At 45.6% G+C, this 26,671-nt stretch overlaps 2 protein-coding genes across 10 annotated transcripts in view; one reads left to right on the forward strand and one right to left on the reverse strand.

Moving 5' to 3' along the window:
- Window positions 1-24,516, reverse strand: part of STX8 (syntaxin 8) — a 253,567-nt gene extending 229,051 nt beyond the window's left edge. For all 7 annotated transcript variants that reach the window (XR_007132019.1, XR_007132020.1, XR_007132021.1 and 4 more), the window contains exons 1-3: window positions 24,396-24,516; window positions 16,907-17,006; window positions 9,631-9,725 (exon numbers count right to left, since the gene is read on the reverse strand). Coding sequence is in view for 3 of the 7 variants with exons in the window: in XM_047759291.1 (XP_047615247.1) it covers window positions 9,631-9,725; window positions 16,907-17,006; window positions 24,396-24,412 (212 nt within the window). In the remaining 4 variants the exon portion in view is untranslated. The remainder of the gene's footprint in view (window positions 1-9,630; window positions 9,726-16,906; window positions 17,007-24,395) is intronic.
- A 688-nt stretch (window positions 24,517-25,204) lies between these two features.
- CFAP52 (cilia and flagella associated protein 52) overlaps window positions 25,205-26,671 on the forward strand; it is a 38,457-nt gene continuing 36,990 nt past the window's right edge. For 2 of the 3 annotated variants that reach the window (XM_047757453.1, XM_047757454.1), the window contains exon 1: window positions 25,205-25,316. In XM_047757453.1, the coding sequence (XP_047613409.1) occupies window positions 25,247-25,316 (70 nt within the window). In that variant the 5' untranslated portion in view covers window positions 25,205-25,246. Of the gene's footprint in view, window positions 25,317-25,358; window positions 25,581-26,671 lie in introns of those variants that run through there. The other variant, XM_047757455.1, reaches the window with a different exon arrangement.

The following is a 26,671-nucleotide window of genomic DNA, read 5'->3' on the forward strand; positions in this document are numbered from 1 at the left end:
CGTCCAAAGGCCCACTGGTCCTGCGCTGACCACTATTTATGACCCGGAACCAGGTACCTGACGGGCTGTTTCCTTGTGTGTGACCCTACATAAGCTTTCACAGCTTTTCCAGCACCATCCATGGCCACACTGTTCCCGGTTCAACAAAAGGCTCAAACCACTGCTTTAGATTTCGAGATACTTTCCCGTCTAAGAGGGAACATCAAACAGGGCATTGGAGCCCCAACAGATGCTGAGAAACTGGCAGCAGCAGGTCGTTTCCTTGGTTGGGAAAACCATGGCCCAGTGAATCTACTTGTGTTGATGATTTTGAGGAAGAAAGAGCTGGCCAGCTAGCAAAAACAGCAAATAACCCCAGAAAAAATTTTCCCTAGTAACAGAGATTAGTGAGAAAAATCATAACTCCTTCCCCCCACCCACCCACACCAATGTAACCAAGCGTTAGTGACTTTGGGTACGTAACAAAAACGGAAAGGTTCAGTTTTCCCAACATTCCAGAAGGCCACACTTTCCAGAGAAAACTGACGACTCTTGCTTTTCCGTTTCCTGCCTGACTCCAGCCGCTAAGAACCCATCTTGGAAACCCTGAAGAAGGAGCTGTAACTAAGAAACAGTGAGCCCGAATCCTTCCTCTCTCTTTTTTTTTTTTTTTTTGTCTTTTTGCCATTTTCTAGGGCCGCTCCCGCAGCATATGGAGGTTCCCAGGCTAGGGGTCTAATCGGAGCTGTAGCCACCAGCCTACGCCAGAGCCATAGCAACGTGGGATCTGAGCCGCTTCTGCAACCTACACCACAGCTCACGGCAACGCCGGATCCTTAACCCACTGAGCAAGGGCAGGGACCGAACCGGCAACCTCATGGTTCCTAGTCGGATTCATTAACCACTGCGCCACGATGGGAACTCCCCCTTCCTCTTTTAAAGAGGCCAAATATTAGCCTTTTCATCAAGGCAGCATCCAGTTTACATATCCAGGAGTTCCTGTCATGGCTCAGCAGTTAATGAACTACTATCCACGAGGACACAGGTTTGCTCCCTGGCCTCGCTCAGTGGGCTAAGGATCCGGTGTTGCCATGAGCTGTGGTCGAGGCCTGCGGCTACAGCTCTGATCAGACCCCTAGCCTGGGAACCTCCATATGCCGCAGGTGCAGCCTTTTATCTTTTAAAGCCAAAAAAAAAAAGAATAAATATCAATCAAAGTGTTTCAAATCACTGATAAACTGTCAATAAAGCAGAAGGCTCTTCTTTTATCTAAAAGAAACTCCTGGGGAGGCGGGAGACAGAAGTTGTGACGTGAATAATTCAGGACAAAATAGGACTTTTTTTTTCTCTTTTTGGCCACGCCTGCAGCTAGCAGCAGTTCCCGGGCCAGGGATCAAACCGGGGCCACCAAAAGATGGAGCCGCAGTCATGCCAAGGCCGGGTCCTTAACCCACTGAGCCACAGAGGAACTCCCCAAACAGGAATGTTAAATTCTGGAAACTATTACTTATATCACAGTGCTGACTGGCCATGTCTTCTGCTCTGTGTTTAGCCTACTCTAGCAGCCTGTGGTTTGTTGGGCTCTTAGTACCCAGCCACCCGAGCAAGCACAAGCAATGATAATCCAATTTCACAATTAAGCACAGGTCTGACTGGCTCAGGGATTTAAACATAAGAAGTCAAATTACAAACCTATCAGTAGAAGATGACTCCGGAGAACTTTCTAATAATCTTAGAGTAAAAAAAAATACCTTTCTGGTCAAGAATGAAAACCCAGAGGCTATGAAGGAAACAGTAAATCCGACAGTATAAAAATAGTCCACAGCTGCAAAAGAAAATTACAAGTGACAAATTGTGGCAAATTTTAAGACAGGCAAAGGATATAATGGCACAGATAAAAGAAATACTGACGACACGAGTCAAATGAAAAAAACAACGTGCAGTTTCACATCAGTAAAGGAAACGCACAGTGGAAACCTCGTGCCACTTCCACCCACCAGATAACAACCCCTGACAGGGCAGGTCTGGAAGGAGCCAAGAAATCAAGCATGCCCCAGACATCCTTAGTGAGAAACGGGGCCAACTAACGGCCATATTGCCTTCCATACACTTACCAAACTGTTTTTTGTTTGTCTTTTTAGGGCCGCACATTCAGCATATGGAAGTTCCCAGGCTAGGGTTTGAACAGGAGCTGCAGCTGCCGGCCTGCAGCACAGCCACAGCCACGCCAGATCTGAGCCACGTCTGCGACCTGCACCAGGGCTCAAGGCAACACTGGATCCTTAACACGCTGAGCGAGGTCAAGGCTCGAACCCGCAACCTCCTGGATTCTAGGCCGGTGGTTCGTTATGGCTGAGCCACAGTGGGACGTCCTTACACCCACCCAACTTTAAAAGGCACGTTCTCTCACTGGGAATTTCTCCTCCGGATATGTTCACGCAGAGGGAGACACAAAGATGTTACTGCAGCCTTATTTATACTGGCCCCATACTCCCTTATCGGTCGAAGGCCCAATAAGGAAGGAGGGCATCTCTGCAAGGGCATGCAGCTACCACCCCCCAAACAAACAGAGGGAACAGGAAGTCCCTCAGGTACTGGTGACAACAATAAGTAACATTTCCGAGCGCACACTCAGCGCTACATAAAACATTTCATGAGGAATAATCTCCGAAGCACCGTGAAATACAAAACAAAAAGCAGCAGTAAAGAGCCAAACAGTGAAGAGTATGCTCCCACTGCATGCATTTTTTTTTTTTTTAAATCAGAGAGACATATGTGTTTGTTTGTATATACACAGAAAATTTCTGGAAGGACACACAACTGCCTCTAAGGAAAGAGGACTGGGGATTCCGGGTGTGAGGAAGCCTTGCCTTCCAAAAAATATTGTTTTAGACTGTTTGATGCTATATCATATGACGCTATCATATGCTAATAAAAAGTTTCAGAAACACGGGTATAGCATGATCCCTATTTCCTCAAAAGCATTTCGTATTTACGTGTATGTTTATTTCTTTATGTCTGAGAAAGTCTGTGAGGACAGGTACCAACCACCCCCAACACTATGAACTAGGAAGCATGAGCTGCAAAAGGATGGGGCTGAAGAAGAGAGAGAATCCCTGGTAAAAAAGAGTAAAAAGTATACAGGTAGGAAGTACTTTTCTAATAAAAACGAAAGGCAAGTTTGAAAAATTAGCAGACACTAGATCTGAACTAGTTGAGAATAAACTAACAGGTAAAGAGCATCCATTTGATGGAGTTCCCACTGTGCTGCAGTGGGTGAAAAATCCAGCCACAGCCGTGTAGGTCACAGGGGTGGCTCGGATTCAATGCTTGAATGGAAGGATTAGGCCTGGGAACTTCCATATGCCACCGGTGCGAAAGAAAGAAAGGGAAGGAAGGAAGGAGAAAAATCAATTTTAAGAGCAGTAGAAGTTGGTGATTATGTTTTGAAGACGAGTAACGGAAGAAGAGAATCACCGACGGCTGACGCTAGAAGGGGCCTCGGGCATCCCAAATCTGCTTCTCTTCTTCTCCCCACTCAGGACACCAGGGCCCCACGTGGCTGGCAGTGGCCGTAATGGACGAGAGCTCAGCCCTTTCTGAACTAGGTCAGGGCTTTCCCGCCAGCTCCGGGGGCTTCTCCACCCTGAGGCCCCCAGGACGGCGGGCTTACCTCTGCCACTTCTTAGCATCCTGCTAGAAACCATCTACTGAGAGAGCACAGCACAAAGAGAAGGAGGGGAGGGGGCACCAAAGAGAAGAAACAGACGCACAGCCCTTCACGCTGGCCACGCAGAGGCTGTTCACGAGACGTCAAGGAACCATCCGGATCTTTGGATCCAAGGATCGCACTGCAGGGATGCGGACTTGCAAGGACAAGGGGGGGTAAGGACAGGGGAAGAGAGGACGGGAAAACCGGGCACACAGCCGGTGGCCTCCTCTTCCACCAACCTGGTGCGAGACCAAGGAGGAAGGTCAGAGAACAAATAAAAGGAACATCAAAGTGCCACAGAAATTTGTCATCGGCGAGGCTAATTTTACACGTAACTATAACCGATTCATGGCTGGTGCAACTGGATCCTGATGTGTCTTACCTATCACCAGGGTGCTTCAGCCCAGCGCCTCTGCTCTGACCTGGGAAGCAGTTTCAGCCTGCGATGGAGTGGGGTGAGGGTGGTGCTGGGTGCGGGAGATGGCCCACCCCCATGCCAGCTCTCGGAGCTTCTCCTTGTTTAGGCAAGTCTAGAGTTCCCTGGTGGCTCGGCCGGTTAAGGAGCCGGCACGGTCCCTGCAGTGGCTGCGGTCACCACTATGGCAGGGGTTCAATCCCTGGCCCAGGCCCTTCTGCATATCGCAGGCAAGGCCAAAAAAAAAAAAATAATAATAATAATTAAAAATTTTTTGAAAAAGAATGTAGGCAAGTCTTACGTGCAAATTAACTGCTCTGGAGAAGGATCCTTCCTTCCCAGGGCCGCATGAAGAACTGTTTAAGGTCCTAGAAGCCAGAAGGTTTTTCTTGCTCACGGGACGCTTTACATCTTTTATCTTCTGTTAACAAACTCTACGGAACACCTATAACGTACCAAGCCAGGTGTTTATCTTAAAGCTCGGATGACATTCGGCAAGTAGTGGCTTTTGTTTTTGTTTGTTTGTCTTTTCTAGGGCCGCTCCCACAGCATATGGAGGTTCCCAGGCTAGGGGTCCAATCGGAGCTGTAGCCGCCGGCCTACGCCAGAGCCACAGCAACGTAGGATCTGAGCCGCGTCTGCAACCTACACCACAGCTCACAGCAATGACAGATCCTCGACCCACTGAGCAAGGCCAGGGATCGAACCTGCAACCTCATGGTTCCTAGTCGGGTTCGTTAACCACCGAGCCATGACGGGAACTCCCAGCAAGTAGTGTTTTAATACTACCAATATCTGTGTATTTTGATATGGCCCCCTTACGTGGTAATAAACTCCATAGAAGGACCACCTATAAATTCTCCAGGACGGCTGCTGTGCTCGCAATGATAAAAGAGTTCGTAGCAGCCAATCCCCGGGGAGGACCGACTCCATGCCAAGCCCCTTCTATGCCTCTAATGTAACCCCATCAGCCAGGGGTACTTTATGATTCCTGTTTCGCAAATGAGGAAACGAGGCACGAAGTAGTGAAGTAACCTGCCCACCCAGGGTTGATAACGATTCAACACCCACGCCTGTGGGGGGCTGGTCCTGTGAGATACTTTAAAGGTATTTTCTTGAATGTTCGAGATCACCTGCAAAGCAAGTAGGATTATTCCTGCGCTAGAGGCAATGAAACTAACATCGAGAGAGGCGAAACGGCTCTCTGGCAATTATTATTTTTCTCACCAGAGCAACACAGCAGTCACAACAGTCATAGCCAGGTCGTGTGTGAGAGTCCCTTTACTCCACTGGAGACGCCAGGGGCTAACTCTAAAATCTCTCCAGTTGGCCTCTCCACACCTACCTGCAGCCAGGTCTGTTATCTACCCAGCCACCTGCCCGTCTGTCTACCCATCTTTTTTTTCCCCAAAATCCAAAGTGGAGCAGAGTTATTTACAGACTTTAAAAAATTATCTCTGGAGCTCCCGCTGTGGCTCAGCAGGTTAAGAACCCGATTAGTATCCGTGAGGGTGGGGGTTCCATCCCTGGCCTCGCCCAGGGGGTTAAGCATCTGGCATTGCCCACAAGCTGCGGTGTGGGGCCCAGAGGTGGCTTGGATCTGGCGTTGCGGTGGCTGTGCTGTAGGCCAGTGGCTGCAGCTCCGACTGAACCCCTTGCCTGGGAACTTCCCTGTCACAGGTGTGGCCATGAAAAGAAAAACAAGTATATCTACAGGTCCTCTTCCAAGAGACCAAAACACTTTCGATACGGAACCCCTTTGTAAAGAGGTCCTTTCATGCCCTTTAAAGGACTAAAAGTGCTGCCTTTGAAAAACCACCAACAAAAAGACCAGCTTCCTGTAAAGCTGATTCTAAGCATAATTTCGGTGCCACCTGAAATGCCTGCGCGGCCTCCTGCAATCCACATCTTTTCTCAGCTGGGGAGGCTGTTATAATCCTGGTCTCCAAGAAGCACTGAGAATAGAAGTTCATAGGCTTTTTCTTTTTCTTTTTTCTTCTTCTTCAGCAATTTTCAACTCTCTGGCTGCAGGACTTTGGATTCTGCACTGCAAGCTAACGGATTCAAAAGCATGCCACTTTCATTTTCATTTCGCATTTATTCTTGTCACAGAAAAATACTTTTTCAGGCAAGAGCAATGACATCTCATGCCTAACCTCCTGGAATTTAATTGTATAGAAGGCATTTTCATAGGACTTATCTTCCTGGCAACTCCTAGTGTTCTTTGGAAAAGCTTCACGAATGCAGAAAGGCGTAAATTTATCAAGTGAAGTACCATAAACTCTCAACTACCCGACACAGTGAGGAAACGTGGCATTCAAATAGTCCCATTAAAAAAGTCACCCAACATGAATTACGCCTCAAACAAGGATGAAAAAGTCATTCTACTGGTGATTTATGGACAAAAACTTTTCTAAGAATTACAACATCATAAAGTCTACCTAATAAACCACAGTGAACACTGTTTAATCTTTCTTTCTTACTTTTTTTTTCTTTGCCTTTTCTAGGGCCGCACCCTTGGCATATGGAGGTTCCCAGGCTAGGGGTCGAATCGGAGCTGTAGTCACTGGCCTACACCAGAGCCACAGCAACTTGGGAAACGAGCCTCATCTGCAACCTACACCATAGCTCACGGCAACGCCGGATCCTTAACCCATTGAGTGAGGCCAGGGAAGGAACCCACAACCTCATGGTTTCTAGTCGGATTTGTTAACCACTGAGCCATGCGGGGAACTCCAGCACTGTTTAATCTTTCTGATGATTAAGAACGGTCTGGAGGATTTGCACTATAAACAGGATTTGTCTTGGCATTGCAGCAGCACGCCAGGTAACAGGGAATTCTAGCCGAAGATGCGCCAGATGACAGTGGACCGTTTTCTGATAAAGTAGAATTCGGCTTCTCAACAACTGGCTTAGGGTTCAGACAGCCCCGCATCAGAATCCTGGTTTTCCACTTAGCTGTGAGGTCCGAGGGCACGTTACATAAGCTCTTGAAGGTTCTTCTCCTCGGTGTAAAAAATATTCCTCTGCTGGAATGTTCTACTCTCTTTCCAACTCCATCGGTGACTTGAGGTGCAAGTTCGACTTGGCCTCAATACTTTTTTTGTAAAGAAGGAAAAAGCCACCAAAACCGTTTAATAATAGGTTTCTAGGCCTGACAAAGTGCTATCAAATACATCTTAAATCTGGAGGATAACTGCCAAAGGATTATTTTAAATGTTTGCAAAGTGGGAGCTCAGGGAAAGGGAAGATGTGAGGAAGAAGAGGAGATTTGAATGGAGGCCTTTGTAGTGCAGATGCAACCTCCTTCCCCTTCTATCAAAAGAAAGGGTCTCCCTGACGATGCAGAGGTTTGTGAGCGCCCCCATGTGGTGGATTATCTGAATTTCATCCCTAAGACTGGCTGTAGTTCGGGTAGAAACAGACCCGATTATTTGGGGGGAGAAAAACAAAACAAAACAGAATTTTAAAGAAAGCTGTCATTTTCTAGTCAAGTTTTTGATTTCTCCTAGAAAATTCTAAAGTATTCACATGAAGGTCCTTAAATATCGTCATACTGTATTTAATAACTGCCTGGTGTTTTTAAATGCCGAGTGCTTAATCAGCAAACCCTGAGATCACCACCAAACGAGAGTCTACGTACAAGATTTCAAAATATGGTCAGACTGCAAGCATTAAGAAGCACAAAGTCAATTATTACTGCAGCGTCCTCGGGAGGCCCTATAATTAATAACTAGCAGAGATTATTAATAGAAAAAAGTAAAAGTTATTCCTTTACATCTTCTTAGCCCTATAGGTTAAGATGAATCATAATGCTATCTTTCGCAAATACAGTTATTAATAATATATCATGAAACAATATTTAGCTACGTTTCTAATACAGGTGATTTAGGTAACATTAAAATGAGTTTGCATAGCTTGACCCCAATATGCAGACTTCCTAGTACTTGAATGGAGAAAAAGCTCTGCCAACTGAAACCACTTGAGGTCTATATAGTAAGACTGGCGGCTCCTGATAAAATAAAATTAAAAAACTTTTTTTTTTTTTTTTGGTCTTTTTGCCTTTTCTAGGGCCGCTCCCGTGGTATATGGAGGTTCCCAGGCTAGGGGTCTAATCGGAGCTGTAGCCACAGGCCTACACCACAGCCACAGCAACGCGGGATCTGAGCTGCGTCTGCAACCTATACAACAGCTCACAGCAACACCGGATCCTTAACCCACTGAGCAAGGCCAGGGATCGAACCCGCAACTTCATGGTTCCTAGTCGGATTTGTTAATCCCTGAGCCACGACGGGAACTCCTAAAAACTTATATAACAGACCAACTGTGCAGTAACAAATGATGCCAGACAGAGAGGGTAAAGTTACAAATTACACGTATCAAAATATTCCAACTCTGTTACAAATAAGGCCCTCATTGTTTACCGAAATTAAAGTTTGTTTGAAACCTGAGTGGGTTGATAACTGACTATCAGAAATCAGGCAACTAATCTAAACCAACCTCCCTGGTGACATAAAGAGGTGATACTTGGAGAAAACTGTTTTTTTAAAAAACCATCTCACATTGTTTTATCTAAACACCTACACTCCTACATTTTCCCACATTTAAGATCAGGCATGGAGTTCCCTGGTGACCTCCCGGTTAAGGACTGGGCAATTGTCACTGCTGTGGTTCAGGTTCGATCCCTGGCCCAGGAACTTCCACAGTGCCGTGGGCCCGGCCAAAATAACATAATATCGGGCAGCAGAAAACACTTCCTGAGATACCAAAGTTCAGATCTTTGGTATGAACAATGGCCAATGGAAAGGGAGGGTAAGAGAGGACCGGTTTGGGGTCAGTTTTAAGCTCAGATGTAAAGGATCAGCTTACGTACGCGGTCACCAGTGTTTTCCTAAATTGATCAGATTAGGAATGTCTTATTAATTCTCGACATTGTGGTGAGGGGCTTGAGGGTGAGGTCCCAGTCTGCTTCAGGCCAGTGCCTCCCACACCCCCCAAAAATCCCCTCAAAGCCGGAGGAGTGTCTGCACCTCTAGAAAAGTAAGGCCAAAGAAGTCGGATCTCAATAATCGACTTGATTGGGGTGGGGGATGTATTCTTTCGCCTGCAACTGGCCCCTCGGAAAACAAAATGAATCGTTCTGCAGACGCAGAATCCCAGCTCTGGAATATCTGGGAAGTTTTCCGGCTGGAGCAGAGGCTAAGCACCTTCCAGGCCGTCTAGACAGGGAGCACGGCGGGGCTCCGTGGAAATACAGCACTGACACAAAGCATGAGCTTCCTGCACTGTCACGGGTGACACCCAACTAAGTGAATTCCTGCAGCGTGTCTTGCCTCGCCAGCATATTCGCTGCAAAACATGGAACGGACACTTAAAATAGAAATCGAGATGACAGGCAATATTTTGGAAACCAGGTCTTCCGCAAGCTGTGGAAAAATCTGGGTGGCCCAGATTCCTTCCTCTCTTAAAATAAGACTGCTTTTCCTCCCACCCTAGAAAGAGGTGGAAATGTTTACATGGATACATCTGATGTGTTGACACAGCTCTTAGCAATAAGTCCTTCAAAAGGGCGATCTTTTCCTTCAGTTTCTGCAACAAAGCTCTGATTGTCACCGTAAGCTGAAAAGAAAAGAACACAGCCTCAGTATGCCAGTCTGGAGGTGGCGGGGCCCCTGAATATATCATGTAACCTCTGCTTTACAAACTGTGCTCCAATCAGGGCCAGGCTGGCAGAGGCGCTGAGAGCCTCAGGGTCTCCCGGGCCGGCCACCCACCTGACGCTTGTACCCAACTCTGCAACCTGACCAGGTGGTGAGCCGGTCCTTTCCGAACCCTGACATCGACCGGACGCGGTCACTTTGCTGTCATCATCAGCTGAACTCTCTCCCCTGAGTACCCACCCTCTGCTCCAGTCTGTCTCCCTCGGAGCCCGGCAGGAAACTGGGTGTCCCCAGGTTAAGATCACCGGCGAAAATCTCATGGTTCCCTCAACCGCACTTCAAAGGACAAGGCATCAAGTCCCACTGCCATCCCGGCCAGTCTTCCCTAAACACACTGGTATACTCACAAGCCAGTAAAAGCGTTACTGCAGTGAGTCCTTTGCCGAGGAGGGTGGGAACTCTCTGCAATTCACAAGCCCAGAGGACATGTTTTGTTTCTGACTCTTAAGTGCTGCCTTCAAGGACTGCCCAGGAGGGCTGGGGAGAAAGCCCCTCAGGAACTTGAAAATATGGAAAATGAACTAGCCAACCATGGAGAGAGTCAGAGATGGGTTTAAAGAGACAGACTATCGCAGATTTCACGTGCTACCTCGTTAAAAGGGGGGCTCACACAACTGCGGCGGGAGCAGCAGCTCTCTCCCCGGAGCAGGGTCACACTAAGGAACACAGGGCTGAACACCAGAGGCTGGCCAAGGGCTACACACATCCAGCGACCCTCCAGGGTGGCAGCAGCCAAGACACGTCTGCCCTTAACTATTCTAATACCCCTGGGGACCACAGGAAAACCACCCACAATGTTTATGGGGCAACGCCAAGGAAAGCAGATCCCCCTTCACTCAAAAAGCAGAAAGCCAAACAAATAAAGAACAAAACACACACTCACACACACACACACATCCCCCAGGTCTCAGAAGACTCTACAAAATTAAATGTCAAGAGCATTCAATGGATCAAAGAGTATGTAGCTATTAAAAAGTAGGACTGAAATCTCAACTTGTTAACACAGAAAGCTATCCATAAATATGTATTAAAAGATATCAAGTTGTAAAATGAAATGTCACCCACAGAGAGGAAAAAAGCAACCCGGGAACTAAAGACAGCAAAACATCAAGCGGGGTTATCTTTAAGTAGTGGGATTTCTTAATATTTTATTAGAAAATGACTACATTCATAACCAGGAAAAATTTCCGTTATGATCATTTAACAGAAGCGTTCCAAAGCTTAGAAAAGGATGGAAAGGCAAAGCCATATTTTAAGCTAACACAGCCCTGGCAACAAGCACTGACAGAAAGATTAGAAAAAAATAAATCATTTGCCAATCCCCCCCCCCAAGGATTGTAAATGCAAAAGTCTTTTTTAAAATATTAGCAAAGCAAATTCAGAATGACATTAAAAAGGACACTACACCACCACCAGGTAGAACTTATCCGAGTAATTTAAGAATAGTTTGGTGTTAGGAAATCTGATAATAAAGCTCAGAGTGTGACTCACTAGAAAGAGACTAAAACATAGGATGAACACAGCATGGAAGAAGTTAATTAAAAATAAAACGGAGGAAGAAAATTAAGAATGGATCAGTACGGCCTTAACTGCAGTATCATTTAACTCTGGTCCAGAAGTTCTAACCAATGCAATATGAGAAGTTAACGAAAGACACAAGAGCTAAAAAGCAGGAAATGAAATTATCATCTGCAGGTTGATAACAGTCTACTTGGTAAAGTTAAGAGGACCAATCGAGGAGTTCCCATCGTGGCTCAATGGTTAATGAACCTGACTAGCATCCATGAGGATGTGGCTTCGATCCCTGGCCTCACGCAGGGATGCAGCGATTTTAAGGATCCAGCGCTGCCGTGAGCTGTGGTGCAGGTCTCGACACCGCGTGGATCCCGAGCTGCTGTGGCTGTGGTGTAGGCCAGCAGCTACAGCTCCGATTGGACCCCTCATCTGGGAACCTCCATAAGACACAGGTGTGGCTCTAAAAAGACAAAAAGGTCAAAAAAAAAAAGAGGACCAATTGAAAGATGACTAGAAACAGGATAAGAATTCAGGATGCTGAATTTTTTTCAGAAAATGAAGACATTTCAGGGCATTCCTAGATTCAAGTAATAGCTAGGGAGAATTTTTTTATTATTATTATTTTAAAACATTAACAATACCAACAAAATATCTAGCACAGTGCCTGGCATATTAGTAACGGCAGAAAATACTGCTGAGTAAAAGAAAACACTCAATACTGCAAGAATGTAAATGCTACCCAAATGAATCTACAGATAGACTACACGCCTATTCAAAATCCCATTTGAAGTCCTTTTATTGGAGAAGAGGTGGTAATTGAGGCACAGCACAATTTTTTTTTCTTTTTGGCTTTTTAGGGCCACAGGTGTGGCTTATGCAAGTTCCCAGGCTAGGGGTCAAATGGGAGCTACAGCTGAGCTGCCAGCCTGTGCCACATCCACGGCAATGCAGGATCCATGCCACATCTTCCACCTACACCACAGCTCATGGCAACGCTGGATCCTTAACCCACTGAATGGGGCCAGGGATCGAACCCCAGTCCTCATGGATACTAGTTGGGTTCATTGACCACTGCGCCAAGACGGGAACACCACAAAATTCTTTTTAATAAAGCTAAGCAGAATTACCCTACATGGAGAATAAGCAAAGGGAAATATAGAACGATCACAGATATGAGTAGCAAAGGAAGCCTTCAACAATCAGATGTTAATTAAATCTTTACAAAAAGCTACAGGAGTATGACGCTGGCAGTTGCCAATGGCTTCATTAGTGCAACAGAACAGAAGGTCCAGAAACAGGGCAACTGTATACAACTTCGGGGCATGAAATATGGAAGGCATCCTACCTTGGTGGGGAAAGGGAATTAATAATTTAGCAAATGGGGAAAAAAATTAGATGTCTACAAACACAAAATAAATTTCAGATTTATAAAAATGTGTGTTAAAAAATGAAAAATGAAAAAAGCTTAAAGAAAATGTAGATAATTAGGCAAAATATTTCTATAATCTCTGCCTGTGAAAGGCCTTTCTAGGCATTATCTCCTGTAAGAGAAAGTCATAAATAAAGATAATGATAATTTCAAATAAAATTTTAGAACAAATTTATGTTTTATTTTTTAATTTTTATGGGTTTTTTTTTGTCTTTTTAGGACAGCACCTGTAGCATATGAAAGTTCCCAGGCTAGGGGTCAAATCAGAGCTGCAGCCGCCAGCCTATACCACAACCACTGCCTCACGGGATCTGAGCCATGTCTGTGACCTACACCACGGCTCACAGCAATGCCAGATCTTTAACCTACTGAGCGAGGCCAGGGATTGAACCTGCGTCCTCATGCACACTAGTCAAGGTCATTAACCACTGAGCCACAACAGGAACCCCAAATTTAAAATGTTTTTAAAATGTCATTTACAAAATCAAAATCCAAATTAATAGAAAAATATATGTGCCAAATATGCCAGATCAACACTTAACATATATATATACATATATATAGAGAGAAAACACTTTGAAACTAATAAATTAGGTTAAGGACATATATATAACAGGCAATTCCAAAAGGAAGAAATAAAAACATCCAGCAGTTCCTGCTGCTGCACAGCAGAAGTGACAGCATCTCTGCAGCACAGGAATTCAGGTTCCATCCCCCGCCCAGCACAGTGGGTTGAGGATCCAGAATTGCCACACCTGTGGCATAGGTTGCACCTGTGGCTCAGATCGGATCCCTAGCCTGGGGACTTAATACGCAAAAAAAGAAAAAAGAAATACAAACATCCAATTAATATATGAAAAGATGTTTCATGGCATAAGTGATTTTTAAAAATGCATTTTAAACTATTGTATACTTTCACCTAAGAGAGTGAGATTTTTAAAGATAATCAGAATTGGTGTAGAAATGTAATTCTGAGCCGTTTTTAGGATGCTTAAAATTTTAAACAGCCTACATCCAGAAGGCCTACACTGAGGACTTTAATCTGGGCAATAATTAAGTCACACTCAAAACTCACTTACAGTTAAAAATAATCTAATGGTCCAGGAAGCCGGTACTGCCTAAATGCATCAGGATCTAAACTTAAAAAATGAAACCATGCATTTGCTAGAAGAAAACAGGAATAAATTCCTTTATAACCTACAAATAGCACATAAGTGAAAATACAGCAGCAACTATAAAATTGGGTGGTGATGATCACTGGGCAACTGTAAATGTAATAAAATTCATTGGGCTAAAAAAAGGAAAAGAGGGAGTTCCCGTCGTGGCGCAGTGGTTAACGACTCCCACTAGGAACCATGAGGTTGCGGGTTCGGTCCCTGGCCTTGCTCAGTGGGTTAAGGATCCGGTGTTGCCATGAGCTGTAGTGTAGGTCACAGATGCGGCTCGGATCCCGAGTTGCTGTGGCTCTGGTGTAGGCCGGTGGCTACAGCTCCGATTCGACCCCTAGCCTGGGAACCTCCATATGCCGCGGGAGCGGCCCAAGAAATAGCAACAACAACAACAATAAAAGACAAAAAAAGACAAAAAGAAAAGGAAAAGAAAATACATCAGCAATTAAAAGCTGATAGTCAACTTCATTAAAACAAAAACAAAAACAAAAAAACAGCAAACGTTCTCGGGGCAGAAGATACCATGAGCAAAGGCAAACAATAAAAGATAAAGGCGAGGAGATAATGACAACATATCACAAAGAGCTAATCTTCCCAATACACAGGGAGCTCTTAAACATTAGAAAGACCAACAAGCTGCGAGGAAGCAGGTGGTGCAGCAGGCTGAAGATCCAGTGTTGTAACTGCTGTGGTGAGGGTTCCACCCCCGCCTGGGGAGTCCCCCGTGCCCTGGTGCAGCCAAACAGAAGGGAGTTCCCGTTGTGGCTCAGTGGTTATAAACCCGACCAGTATCCAGGAGGACTCAGTTCGATCCCTGGCCCTGCTCAGTGGGTTAAGGATGACGCGTTGCTTCGAGCCTCAGTGCAGATTGCGGATGAGGCTCAGATCTGGCATTGCTGTGGCTGTGGTGTAGGCCGGCAGCTGCAGCTCCGATTCAACCCCTACCCTGGGAACTTTCATATGCTGGAGGAGCAGCCAAAAAAAAAAAAAAAAAGCAAGAAAATAAATTTAAAAAAGACCAACGATCCAATAGAAAAATGGGTCAAAGACAAAATTTAGTTCATAGAATATGTATATATATATACACATATAGACATATTTGTATTTGCATAGTGCTAATGCATGTGAAAACTTCACTTGATTCATAACACGAAAAATGCAAAATTAAAACTTCACTGGAAGGTGAGGGAGCTTAAGAGGTACAAATTTATAAAGTAAATAAATTAAAGGGATGCAAGGTACAGCATAGGAAACATAATAACATGAGATAACTTTATACGGTGACAGATGGGAACGAGGCTTATCTGGTGATCATTCTGTAATGTGCAAAAATACCCAATCACTATGTTGTATGTCTGAAGCTAATATAATACTTCAAGTCAATTATACTTCAATTAAAACATAAAATACAACTACACTAAAATGTTTTATCTCAATTACCAGGTTGGCAAAAATTCAGAAGACCGACGACAACACCCTGTGCCGCCCAGGCTGTGAAGCCAACCCTCTGGAGGGGAACTTGGCAACAGGCAAAAAAAAAAAACCCCAAAAAACCCCACATATGCCTTGTTCTGAGAATTCACCTTTAAGAGACCCTCCATACAAATACAACATTTTCAGGCAAAGATACTCCAATAAATTTTTTTAAAAAAATAATAAAAGAACCTCTATAAATTAAAAAAATTGCAAAGCTATTTATTGCAGACTGATTTATAACAGCAGAAGACCAGAAACAATTTAAATGCTCATTCTTAGGAGACAGGTTAACAAACTATAGGACAAACAATGGAGTACTATACAGCCCTAAAGAAAAATCAAGAAAATCTCAGTGAATTAACATGGAGGGATTTCTATAATATATTATTGAGTGAAAAAAGCAAGATACAGAAGAGTAATTTTTGTGTTAAAAGAAGAGAAATGAGAATACACACACATACACACACACAGATGCTTATTTCTGCAAAAAGAAACACAGGAAGAATAAGTGAGAAATTAATTTAAAAAATTAATTTAAAAGGTTACTAAGAAGTAGGTGAAGAAGGAATGGAAAAGAGTGAGATGGGAACAAAATGTTGAATATACCTTCGTATATAATGGTGCGTTTTGAACTATGTAAACATTTAACATATTTACAATTAAATCAGCAGGGTTAGGGAAAAAAGCAAAACTTAAAAATGAATATAAACAGATACAAAGGAGAGCATAAGACCAAAAAAAAAAAAAAAGAATCAGTTCTAATAAATTTAGAATAGAATAACCTCAGTATCTTCAGGGGGAGATTCTAAATTAAAAAAAGAAAAAAAGACACAAACTCAAACTTTACTTAGTCTTGTATAATAATTCTAAAACTATTTTCTAGAAACTCTAACAGAGACTGACTAAATGAGCAAAAACATATCCATACTTTTGGAAACCTGGGTTCTCACTGCAGGAGAAGGAAAATACTAATTTGGAATGGGGAAGCTACAAGGAAACCTGTGATGCTGGATTAGAATCAAAGGTACTGGCATGGACTCATGCTTTTCTTAAAAACATATTTCCTCGCCCAATCCCACCACTGATCTTTTTACAGCCCGCAAGCTATGGACGATTTTTACACTCTGAACTGTCCCATGTAAAAAAGACTGTTATCCTTTTGTCAAGGTGAGAACTTGGCCTCTGGTCCTGCAAAGCCTCAAAGATTTACCACCTGGGGAAAGGGTACCAACCCTTGAACTGGATTATAAAAGCGTTAGAAACTTTTCAGGAAAGCTCGGAGAAATGAAATAGATGTCACATTTCATTTAGTCTCGGTGATTAAATTAGCCATTAACAGACGGATTGCAACACCAATTCGACGTGTGTAAACATATAGGTCACTACACACACACACACACACACACACACACACACACTCAGAAAGGGAGGGCCTTCAGACCTCAGCGCTCAAATAAATCATCGGAAGAACCGATCCTCCCTGGGTCTTACCTTGGTTGTATTTTCACCATTTCTTTCATACTGATTCCGTTGTTGAATTTTCTCAGCAATCTCTTGTGCAATTTGGCAGGTAGAATCGTACGTGGAGAACCTGTGTCAAGGTCATAAAGGGAGAAAAAATGCTGAAGGTGCTTTCCGGGAAACTTTTGCACCATCTAGTTTCAGGGTTTCTTTGTTTGTTTGTTTGTTTGTTTTTGTCTTTTCACCATTTCTAGGGCCGCTCCCGCAGCATATGGAGGTTCCCAGGCTAGGGGGCGAATCGGAGCTGTAGCCGCCAGCCTACACCACAGCCACAGCATCGCGGGATCCAATCCACGTCTGCAACATACACCATAGCTCACGGCAACGCGGATCCTTAACCCACGGAGCAAGGCCAGGGATCGAACCCGCAACCTCATGGTTCCTAGTCGGATTTGTTAACCACTGAGCCATGACGGGAACTCCTAGGTTTCAGTTTTTAATTCCAGTTGCAAATTCAAACAGGAAGGAAGGATGAGAACTGCAGCAGTAATGAATGGCAACGCAGGTTGAAAGGTACTTAACAAGAGCCAGGCTCCATCTGAGCGCTTCATGTGTACTAACTCACTTATCCACCCAAGAACGCTGGGAGGGGGGTTACCATCCTCATGGAACACTCGAGAATATAAGGCACAGAGATAGAGCGACTGGCCCTGGTGATACCACCAGCTGCAAACCAAGGCTGCCTGGCTCAGCCTGCGCTGCTCACCACTGTGCGATCCTGCCTCTGATCAGCCTCTGTATTTGTCCATTCGCAAGACATCCCACAAACACGTCTGGAGGGCTGCCTCTGTGCTGAGCACGGCTCCAGGCACCGGAGGATCCAGCAGTGAACAAAATGGACAAAGTCCCTGCTTTCAAGGATTCAGTGAAGGGCAAACGGCATAAAACAAACCACAACATAGGATGTCAGGTGTTGCTATGTGCAGAGAAGTGAGGCAGGATAAAAGGATGGAGAGTGACAGGTGAGGGAGCTAGCCAGGCAGCTGCTTGGAAGAGCTACAGAGGACAGGCAGGTAACACAATGCTCTGGGGACAAAGGACACACACCCACCTGCCATCTAAACTGACGAGAATTTTCTCAAAGCATGTCCTGAGCTTCTGTTATCCAACAGCGTGGGAGCTTTGAAGGATTCACAATGAAGCCCCAATCGTGCCTATTTTTTTCCCTTTGCTTACAGCCTTTTGACTTATTATCTGTTTTACAGAAAATACTTAGGTATTTTCTTTAAATGCGTACTGAAAATACCCATTTCATCTCTCCTAAAGTGCGGGGATTATGCATAGACAATAAATGTATTTTCCAGGAAGGTCCCAATAAAATATACTAAAATCTGCTGTTTGACCTAATGTTCCAATTTTTGCTTAAAAAAATACACAACTCATTTCTGAAACTCTCTGAACTCCCAAATCTCTGAACACTGAGGGAACTTGGCAAATGCCTCTTTGAGTGAAGGAAAAAAAACAATCTCCAATCAGTTCCCTTAGGAATCTTACTACAGTAATTATAGCTGCGGCGAGTAACTGAGCACCTGATCTGGGCCAGGTGCTGGGAGGCTTTACATGTTTTAAAGATGTATTTATTTATTTTATTAAAGCATAGTCGATTTACAAAGTTGTGCCAATTTCTGCTGTAAGAGCTTTACATTTTTAAATTTAATAAGGATCCAATGGGGTAGTATAACCAAGTAAGACCCTATGAGACCTTCCTGGAAAAGACTCCCCCCCACCTGCCCGGCCATGTCCTCCGCTTGTCTCTTGTCTGTAGAAAAGCTTTAGGCTCCTAGGCCCTCCCAGAGCTCCAAAGAGTCAATTTAGTTGGAGTCACAGTGAGAAAATGCAGAAAGGAAGGAAAACGGTGGAGCAAAAAGACAAAATAAGAGTTAGCCATTCAACACAGTCAAAGACCTTTAGGGAGGGATGGACTGGGGCGCTGGGATTGGCATGTGGAAGATGCCACGGGGGTGCATGGAATAGTTGGCCAAGGGGGGGGGGGTCCTGCTGTACAGCACAGGGAACTCTACCCAACATTCCGTGATGCTCTACATGGGAAAAGAATCCGAAAAAGAACTGATGTGGGTACATGCTGGTTCACATACAACCGAATCGCTCTGCTGTACAGCAGAAATTATCACAACCCTGTAAATCAACTCTACTTCCATGAGACTTTAAAAAATGAAAAAAAAAAAAAAAAAAAAAAGGCAAAGACCTGTAGTTCCTCCCTCCAGGGCTAGAGATAACATCCTGAGCCACATCCTTGGAGCTGTTTTGCAGCTACTGAAGCCCCCACCACGGGGAAGAGGCTAACTGCGTGCTGCCCACAAGCACGCAGACCCCAGAGCCGCTGAAACCAGAAGGGTGATGATGTCGAGTCCCAATGACCTCATCGCCAACCAATCAGAAGAATGTCTACAAGCTGATCCCGCAGCCCACAAGCCCCTCCACCCCCCACCCCCCACCCCCGTCTTTAAAAACCCTTCCCTGGGGTTGGCCACTGGGGAGTCCAGGCCTTTTGAACACTAGCTGCCTGGACTCCTTGCTTGGTGATCTGTAATAAAGGCTGCATTTTCCTGCACCACAACCCAGCGTCAGTAGACTGGCTTTAGTGGGCGCAGGTGAGAGGACCCAGATCCTTAGCAACTCACCACTATAAAGCAGCATCATTCGAATATGCGTGATTTAGGCATACCATACAGGAACATACAACATTCATGATTCGTGAATATGCACCTATCTGTTCACGCACACTCACGACAGCAGGTGATACAGACCACACATGATAAAGAACAGACGAGGGAGGCTGGGTAGGAAAAGTGGGTCCTGGGCCCAGCTTTGCCACATTCCTCCTTTTTCCCTCCATATCATCATCACCTATGGAAGAAGGTTTAGGTCTGGCTCTGTGCTTCCAGACCACACACATGAAAATCACTAAGAAGGTACAACGTGGAGGGGAAACGGCAAGTGCCCACGTCCCGCGTGAAATCGCTATTGGCTGAGACACTTAGACCTGATGAGGCTGGGCCGAGAGCTTACACCTTGCCCTGAACCACAAGGGCAAAGCAGGCCTCTTACTCCGACACGAAGAAGGAGGAGCATCTTCTAGGAGGTGAAAGGCCCCGGGGACAGGCAAAGATTAAAGGCAGGATATGAGCCCGGTGTGGACGGCCGAGGGACCCTCTGGGCAGCAGGGTCAAGTACAAAATGACAGACATGCGTCAAAGCTTTTCCTGCAGAGCCCTGAAGAGCAGAATAACAAGGTTCGACTTTGAGAAGTGAATCTGGGAGCTGGAGGGGGTACTTTTACCCAGCGAGTGAGGACTGGCAGAGGTTATATGAAATGCCGACAGTCAGAAGCCCAGATGTCTTGCGCCCAGTCCTCATGTTCTCGCTTCAGCTCTAAAAACCAGTTCTGGGAGTTCCCGTTGTGGCTCAGTGGGTTAAGAACCCAACACAGCATGTCCGGGTTCGACCTGGACATGAGGAGCTGTAAAGCCCCCCAGGACATTCCAATCTGCAGCAAAGCTTGAGAACCATTGGCCTAGGGGTATTAGGCAACCTCTTCATGGAATCAGGCACCCAGGTGCCTAAAGCACTAGTTTAAGGAAAGTAACCTGAACTCCCCAAGCATAAATAATCGGGCATGAGACGAGAGTGAAAAGAGACCTCTCTAGCTATTCAACTCCGTAACCAGTCACCACTAGTTATTCTGTAAGGCATGAGGCTATAAAGGATTGGACTATGGCAAAAAGAAAAAAACAATGGAGATTAATGATTAGGCCTGAAAGAAAGTTGACAAAATTTTTAGGCCAACGTGATTAAGAAGATGGTGATGGCATGACAGAGGCAGAGGAACTAGAAAGGAGAGAATAAAAGAAAAGTTTCCAGACTAATAACTGGGCTTCTTTTCCATCACAGACACACTGCATATACAGTTAAATTGATATAAGATTTATTTACGATACACTCGGGGGGAGAAAAAAAGGTGTGGAGAGCGGAGATGAAACAAGAATGCCAGAATGCTGATAACGACAGAAACTGGGTGAGGAGTATAAAGGGGCTCATTATACTACTCCACTTTGCATATTTTCCACCTCCCATAATAACATGTTTAAAGTAAAGAGATCTCCCCCAAAAAAGCCTAACCCAAATGCACAACTATTAAGGGTTAAGCATCATTTTTCAAGAAACGATATAGCATCCGTACATAAGTGGTCCTAGTGCTAAAGCTGCTTAACTTCAGCAAAGTTCAGAGACAGCAACTACTTCCTATTTCTATTACACAGTGAGCTCACCACTTGCTCTGACATGCCATTAAAACAGTAACGGCATGGAGTTCCCGTCATGGCGCAGTGGAAACAAATCCCACTAGGAACCATGAGGTTGTGGGTTCGATCCCTGGCCTTGCTCCGTGGGTTAAGGATCCGGCGTTGCCATGAGCTGTGGTGCAGGTTGCAGCCGAGGATCGGATCTGGTGTTGCTGTGGCTGTGGCGTAGTCCAGTGGCTACAGCTCCAATTAGACCCCTAGCCTGGGAACCTCCATATGCCAAGGGAGTGGCCCTAGAAAATAAAATTAATAAAACCAGTAACAGCTATATTCCATTTCTAAACATTAGACCACTACTCAGGAGGAAAGCATCTCTAGTGTACAATTTTTCAACAGAACAAGGGCAAAGCTGTGGTCAAGTCTGTTTCTAAGGATTTTCAAAGTCCGATTCCATACTCCTTTCTGCTCTCCTGATCAGCAACCAGCAGAGCGCCCCGCTGTTTCACTTGCAATAGAAAGAGAGCTAAGTCAAACCACTTGAGAGTAACAGGGAAAATTACAAATGCTTTTTCACTATTAAGAGGCTTGCTTCCACTGACTTAAATGCATAGCCTGGGGCCTCTCCCTTCTTTCTGAGCTTTATTCTACCTTCTGGGTGACATGAGGGAGTTAGTGTCCAGGGGGTGGAAGGCAACTTAGCCGTGTGCACCAAGGGCCTTAAAGATGTTCATACCCTTGGACCCAGTAGGTCCACTTCTAGGGAGTCAGCCAAGGAAATAAGAGATGGAACAAACGGGGTCTTTGCAATTTTAAAAACCAAAAACCAAAAAGCCATAATATTTATTTATTTATTTATTTGCCTTTTCTAGGGCCGCTCCTGGGGCATATGGAGGTTCCCAGGCTAGAGGTCCAATCCGAGCTGTTGCTGCCAGCCTAGGCCAGAGCCACAGCAACGCGGGATCTGAGCCGAGTCTGCGACCTACACCACAGCTCATGGCAATGCCAGATCCTTAACCCCCTGAGTGAGGTCAGGGCCAGGGATTGAACCCGCAACCTCATGGTTCCTAGTTGGATTTGTTAACCACCGCACCACGACGGGAACTCCTTTTTTATTTTTTATTTTTTTTCAAAAAACCATGATATTAAAAAAAGGTACAGGAGTTCCCATCATGGCGCAGCAGAAACGCATCTTATTAGTATCCGTGAGGATGTGGGTTCGATACCCGGCCTCCCTCCGTGGGATAAGGCTCCAGCATTGTTGTGAGCTATGCTGTAGGTCGAAGACATGATTCAGATCCCACATAGCTGTGGCTGTGGCATAGGCCGGCAGCTGTAGCTCTGATTCGACCCCTAGCTGGGAACCTCCATATGGGGCAGGTGCGTCCCTAAAAAGCAAATAAATAAATAATTAATTAACTAAAAAGGTACAAAGAAGGGAAAGATTAAATCCTTAGTGCCTCATGGTAATTCATACGCTGCACCATCAAGCTGTATAAAAGCTGTTTTCAGGAGTTCCCGTCGTGGCGCAGTGGTTAACGAATCCGACTAGGAACCATGAGGTTGCGGGTTCGGTCCCTGCCCTTGCTCAGTGGGTTAACGATCCGGCGTTGCCGTGAGCTGTGATGTAGGTTGCAGACGCGGCTCGGATCCCGAGTTGCTGTGGCTCTGGCGTAGGCCGGTGGCTACAGCTCTGATTTGACCCCTAGCCTGGGAACCTCCATATGCCGCAGGAGCAGCCCAAAGAAATAGCAAAAAAAAAAAGACCAAAAAAAAAAAACCTGTTTTCAGTGAATATTCAGTGATACAGAGAAATGTTCCTTGTTTTGTGAAATATGTAAGGTGTACAGCCTGTGTGCACATACATACACATACATGATACAAAGCAATACATTCATTTTAAAAACAGCAGACGTGAGAGTTCCCGTCGTGGCGCAGTGGTTAATGAATCCGACTAGGAACCATGAGGTTGTGGGTTTGATCCCTGGCCTTTGGGTTAAGGATCCGGCGTTGCCATGAGCTGTGGTGTAGGTTGCAGACGCGGCTCGGATCCCGCGTTGCTGTGGCTCTGGCATAGGCCGGTGGCTACAGCTCTGATTGGACCCCTAGCCTGGGAACCTCCATAGGCCCCAGAAGCAGCTCTAGAAAAGGCAAAAAGACAAAAAAAAAAAAAAAAAACAGCAGTAGCCATTATTCCAAATAACAGATGGTTTTTTTTTTTTTTCTCTACAAATATTCAGTATTTTCTAAATTTTCTATCAAGGTGTTAAAATTGGGTGGGAAAAAAATTAATGCTGAATCAATTAAGCCATTGGCCCAGATAATGTAGATCCCAGGCAGTGGAAACTTTGATCTTGAAAAGTTAATCTCTTAATAACTAGACTGTCTGCAAGGTAAACAATTATAAACTGTGTTAGAAGTAGCATGAGATATGTTCTCTAACAAGAGCTCTGTAAAGCTATAGTGCTTTTAATTAGTAAACAAAAAACTCAAGTTCAAAATCCTATAGCAATATATTCCTTGAGTTCTTGTGTCTTTCATTCAGTCCTTGGGACCTAATTGCTGAATCAAGATCTTTGTTTTACTGCAGAAGTTGCTGCCGTAGAAAGTCTCCAGGACATGAACACAGATAAAGGTGATCTCATCGACCTTATCAGCAAACGCACAATTTTCCTCCCAGATTCCTTTAAGTTTTTTGAAAGGCCCACAAGACCGAGATCCTAGCGCCAACCGGTTACTGACTAGCTAGTGACCATGGATTCTGAACCTCGGTCTCTCTACCTGGGAAATACGGAGGTTCACCAGACGGACTGGCATTCTACACAAAGGTTACTTCGACTTCACTTCTGCAGGAGTCCAGGGGCCTCTGCATCTGCCAGCTCCACAAACAGGATAGGCGGGAAACCCTGGAGATGCAGCCAAGAAGGGCTAAAGGAATGCTCAGAGATTCGGACTGGAACTTAGCTCCCCGACGGGTCTCCCGCCTCGGCCACCCCTGCCGGATCCGAGGGTGGAGGGATGCGACAGAGCCCATCCTCTCAACTACCCCCGCCCCTGACAGCAGGGGCCGGATGGGTCCTCGCTCCCCTACCCCTCATCCCGAAAGCCCTCGGGCCCCAATGCCTAGCGATCGCCCGCTCCCCGGAAGCCCGGCCTCCCCCGGGACCGTCCGCGCGCGGCCGCCCTCACCCGGGGCTCACCAGGGGTCCGGGGCCATGGTGCAATCTCCGCCTGCTTCTCGGACACTTCCTGCTCGCAGCAGCTGACTACGGCGGCCCGCGCGGCTCACACCCCGCGGCTCGACCCGTGCGCGACCGGAACCTGCAGTTTGCAAAGTGCATATAAGCCAGGGCCTCAAAATTAGGATGAGGAAAGAAAAGCGCTCCCCCGGGGAACTGTAGGTTGGAGCCATCTGTTCCCATTAAGTAAGGGACGCGAACTGCTGGGCGCAATTAAAGTGAAATTCATTTTTAAATAAAATCTAAGCATTTCCCCAGGAACGTGGGAGCCCCTCAAGACCTCTAGCAGTTACTTAACATCGTATCCCTGCTGAAAACAAAAATAAACAAAAAACTGGATTATGGCGATAATTGCACAACCGTATAAATTTACTAAAACTCACTTTAAGCATATCTTATACGTAAATTATACTTCAATATAACTTAAAAAAATTATTTTTATCCTATTTCAATCAAGGGACCCAAAGAAATATCATTTATATATTACAGCAGCCCTCCCATCGGAGGCAGTCCTTTATGTTTAATTTTTAGATGTCATTAGGTGCTTGATTATAATGTCACAGATTCTTTACACGGGGGAGGAGGGAATTAGTTCTGTATATTTACTGCCCCTTCAATTTCCAGAGAAGTACCTCAGAGCAAAAAGAAGCCTTCTCTCCATTTGCAAAAGGGCAAAAGAAGAGGAAACCCCGCAGGCTGGGGGGAGGGGGGGGGTCTGCGCATCGTGGATCTGCGCATGCGCAGTCCGTTACCATAACAACCGGAAAGACGCCGCACCTCCGGAGGCCGACTGTGAGCGTAGTCTCTGGGTGATGGAGAACCAAATTCAGCCCAAGGCCGAGGTGGCCGAGCTGGAACTTGAGGCCGTGATCGGATTCAACGGTGAGCCCTCAAGCATGTCTGGGCTGGGTGGTTTAGGAACCCCGGGGACGTGTAGTGAAAACAGGGAGAGTGAGACACCCGCGGGCTGACAGGCAGCTTGGGGCAGGAGTAGGAGCCTCGGTCAGGGCCAAGCACTGAGGGACCAGATAGCCCCTCCTGCCCAAAGGCCTTAGAGAGTCACATACTCGCTCCAAGCCTCAAAGAACGGGATGGGTCTTGCCGGCACCTAAAAGGAACCAAATCCCTCCTCACCGGACCGAAAGGGTAAGTAAGTGTAGTTTGAAACCGGCTCCCACTGTCAGCTTGTCCCCGGATCTAAGCCCCAGGCAGCCGGCAAAGCTGCCCGCCGCTCAGTAACCACCGGCCTAGAGAATCCGTGCAGGCCCCTGGGACCAATTAACTTGGAAAATCCCAGCGGATGTACTAATGAGAAGGGGGGGGGTGTTTGTGCAACTACTTTAGGGGAATGATGATTGGTTCTCTAACCAGAAGGAAGGATTCCTACAGTGAGGATTTCAGACCACAATAAAAGGCGAAGAGGCCGCCAGGGGGGGCTGGAAGGGCGAGACTCTCAGGTTGGAACATGCTGGGTTGTTTTGCTCAAGTCTGACTTAGGACCGCCTGCTGTTTGGAACATTAAGGGGTGGGGGATGCTGTCGAGTTTTTGAAGGACAAAAACAAGCAATGGGTACATTTTAGAAAAAGCAAACTTTTAAAAATTGGGTTGTGACGCCTGAAAGCTTTCAAACTGGTGATGTAGATGCAGACCAAGCAATGACTAAAGTTTTAGCACATTCTAGAACTTGACTCCTGAGTCTTCTCGTCCTTTAATAGACTCTGATAGAAAGTGGGCAGTTAGGAGTTCCCGTCATGGCCATCGGTAAACGAATCTGATTAGTATCCATGAGGAAGCAGGTTTGATCCCCGGCCTCACTCAGTAGGTTAAGGATCTGGTGTTGCCTTAAGCTGTGGTGTAGGTCGTAGATGCAGCTCCGATCCCACGTTGCTGTGACTGTGGTGTAGGCTGTCAGCTGTAGCTCCCATTTGACCCCTAGCCTGGGAACCTCCATATGCCTTGGATGGGGCCCTAAAAACAACAACAACAACAAAATTGTCTGTGATAGAAAGTGGGCAGTTAGTTCATGTGAGATATTGGCCATGTTTAGAGCTGGTTACCAGATTATTGGTAAAGGAAGTGACTGACATGCTATGAGAGCAAAGGGCCACACTGGTGACCAGAGCAGAGCCCTGCTAAAGAGTTCATGCCTGTTTGTAGAACTCAAACAGTAAATATAGGGTCAGTTATACCCCAGTGTTTCCCACAGCAAGTATCTTGGCCTTTTAAAACTGAATAA

This window comes from Phacochoerus africanus, chromosome 14 (genome assembly GCF_016906955.1).
Source record: "Phacochoerus africanus isolate WHEZ1 chromosome 14, ROS_Pafr_v1, whole genome shotgun sequence".
Classification (NCBI taxonomy): Eukaryota; Metazoa; Chordata; class Mammalia; order Artiodactyla; family Suidae; genus Phacochoerus; species Phacochoerus africanus.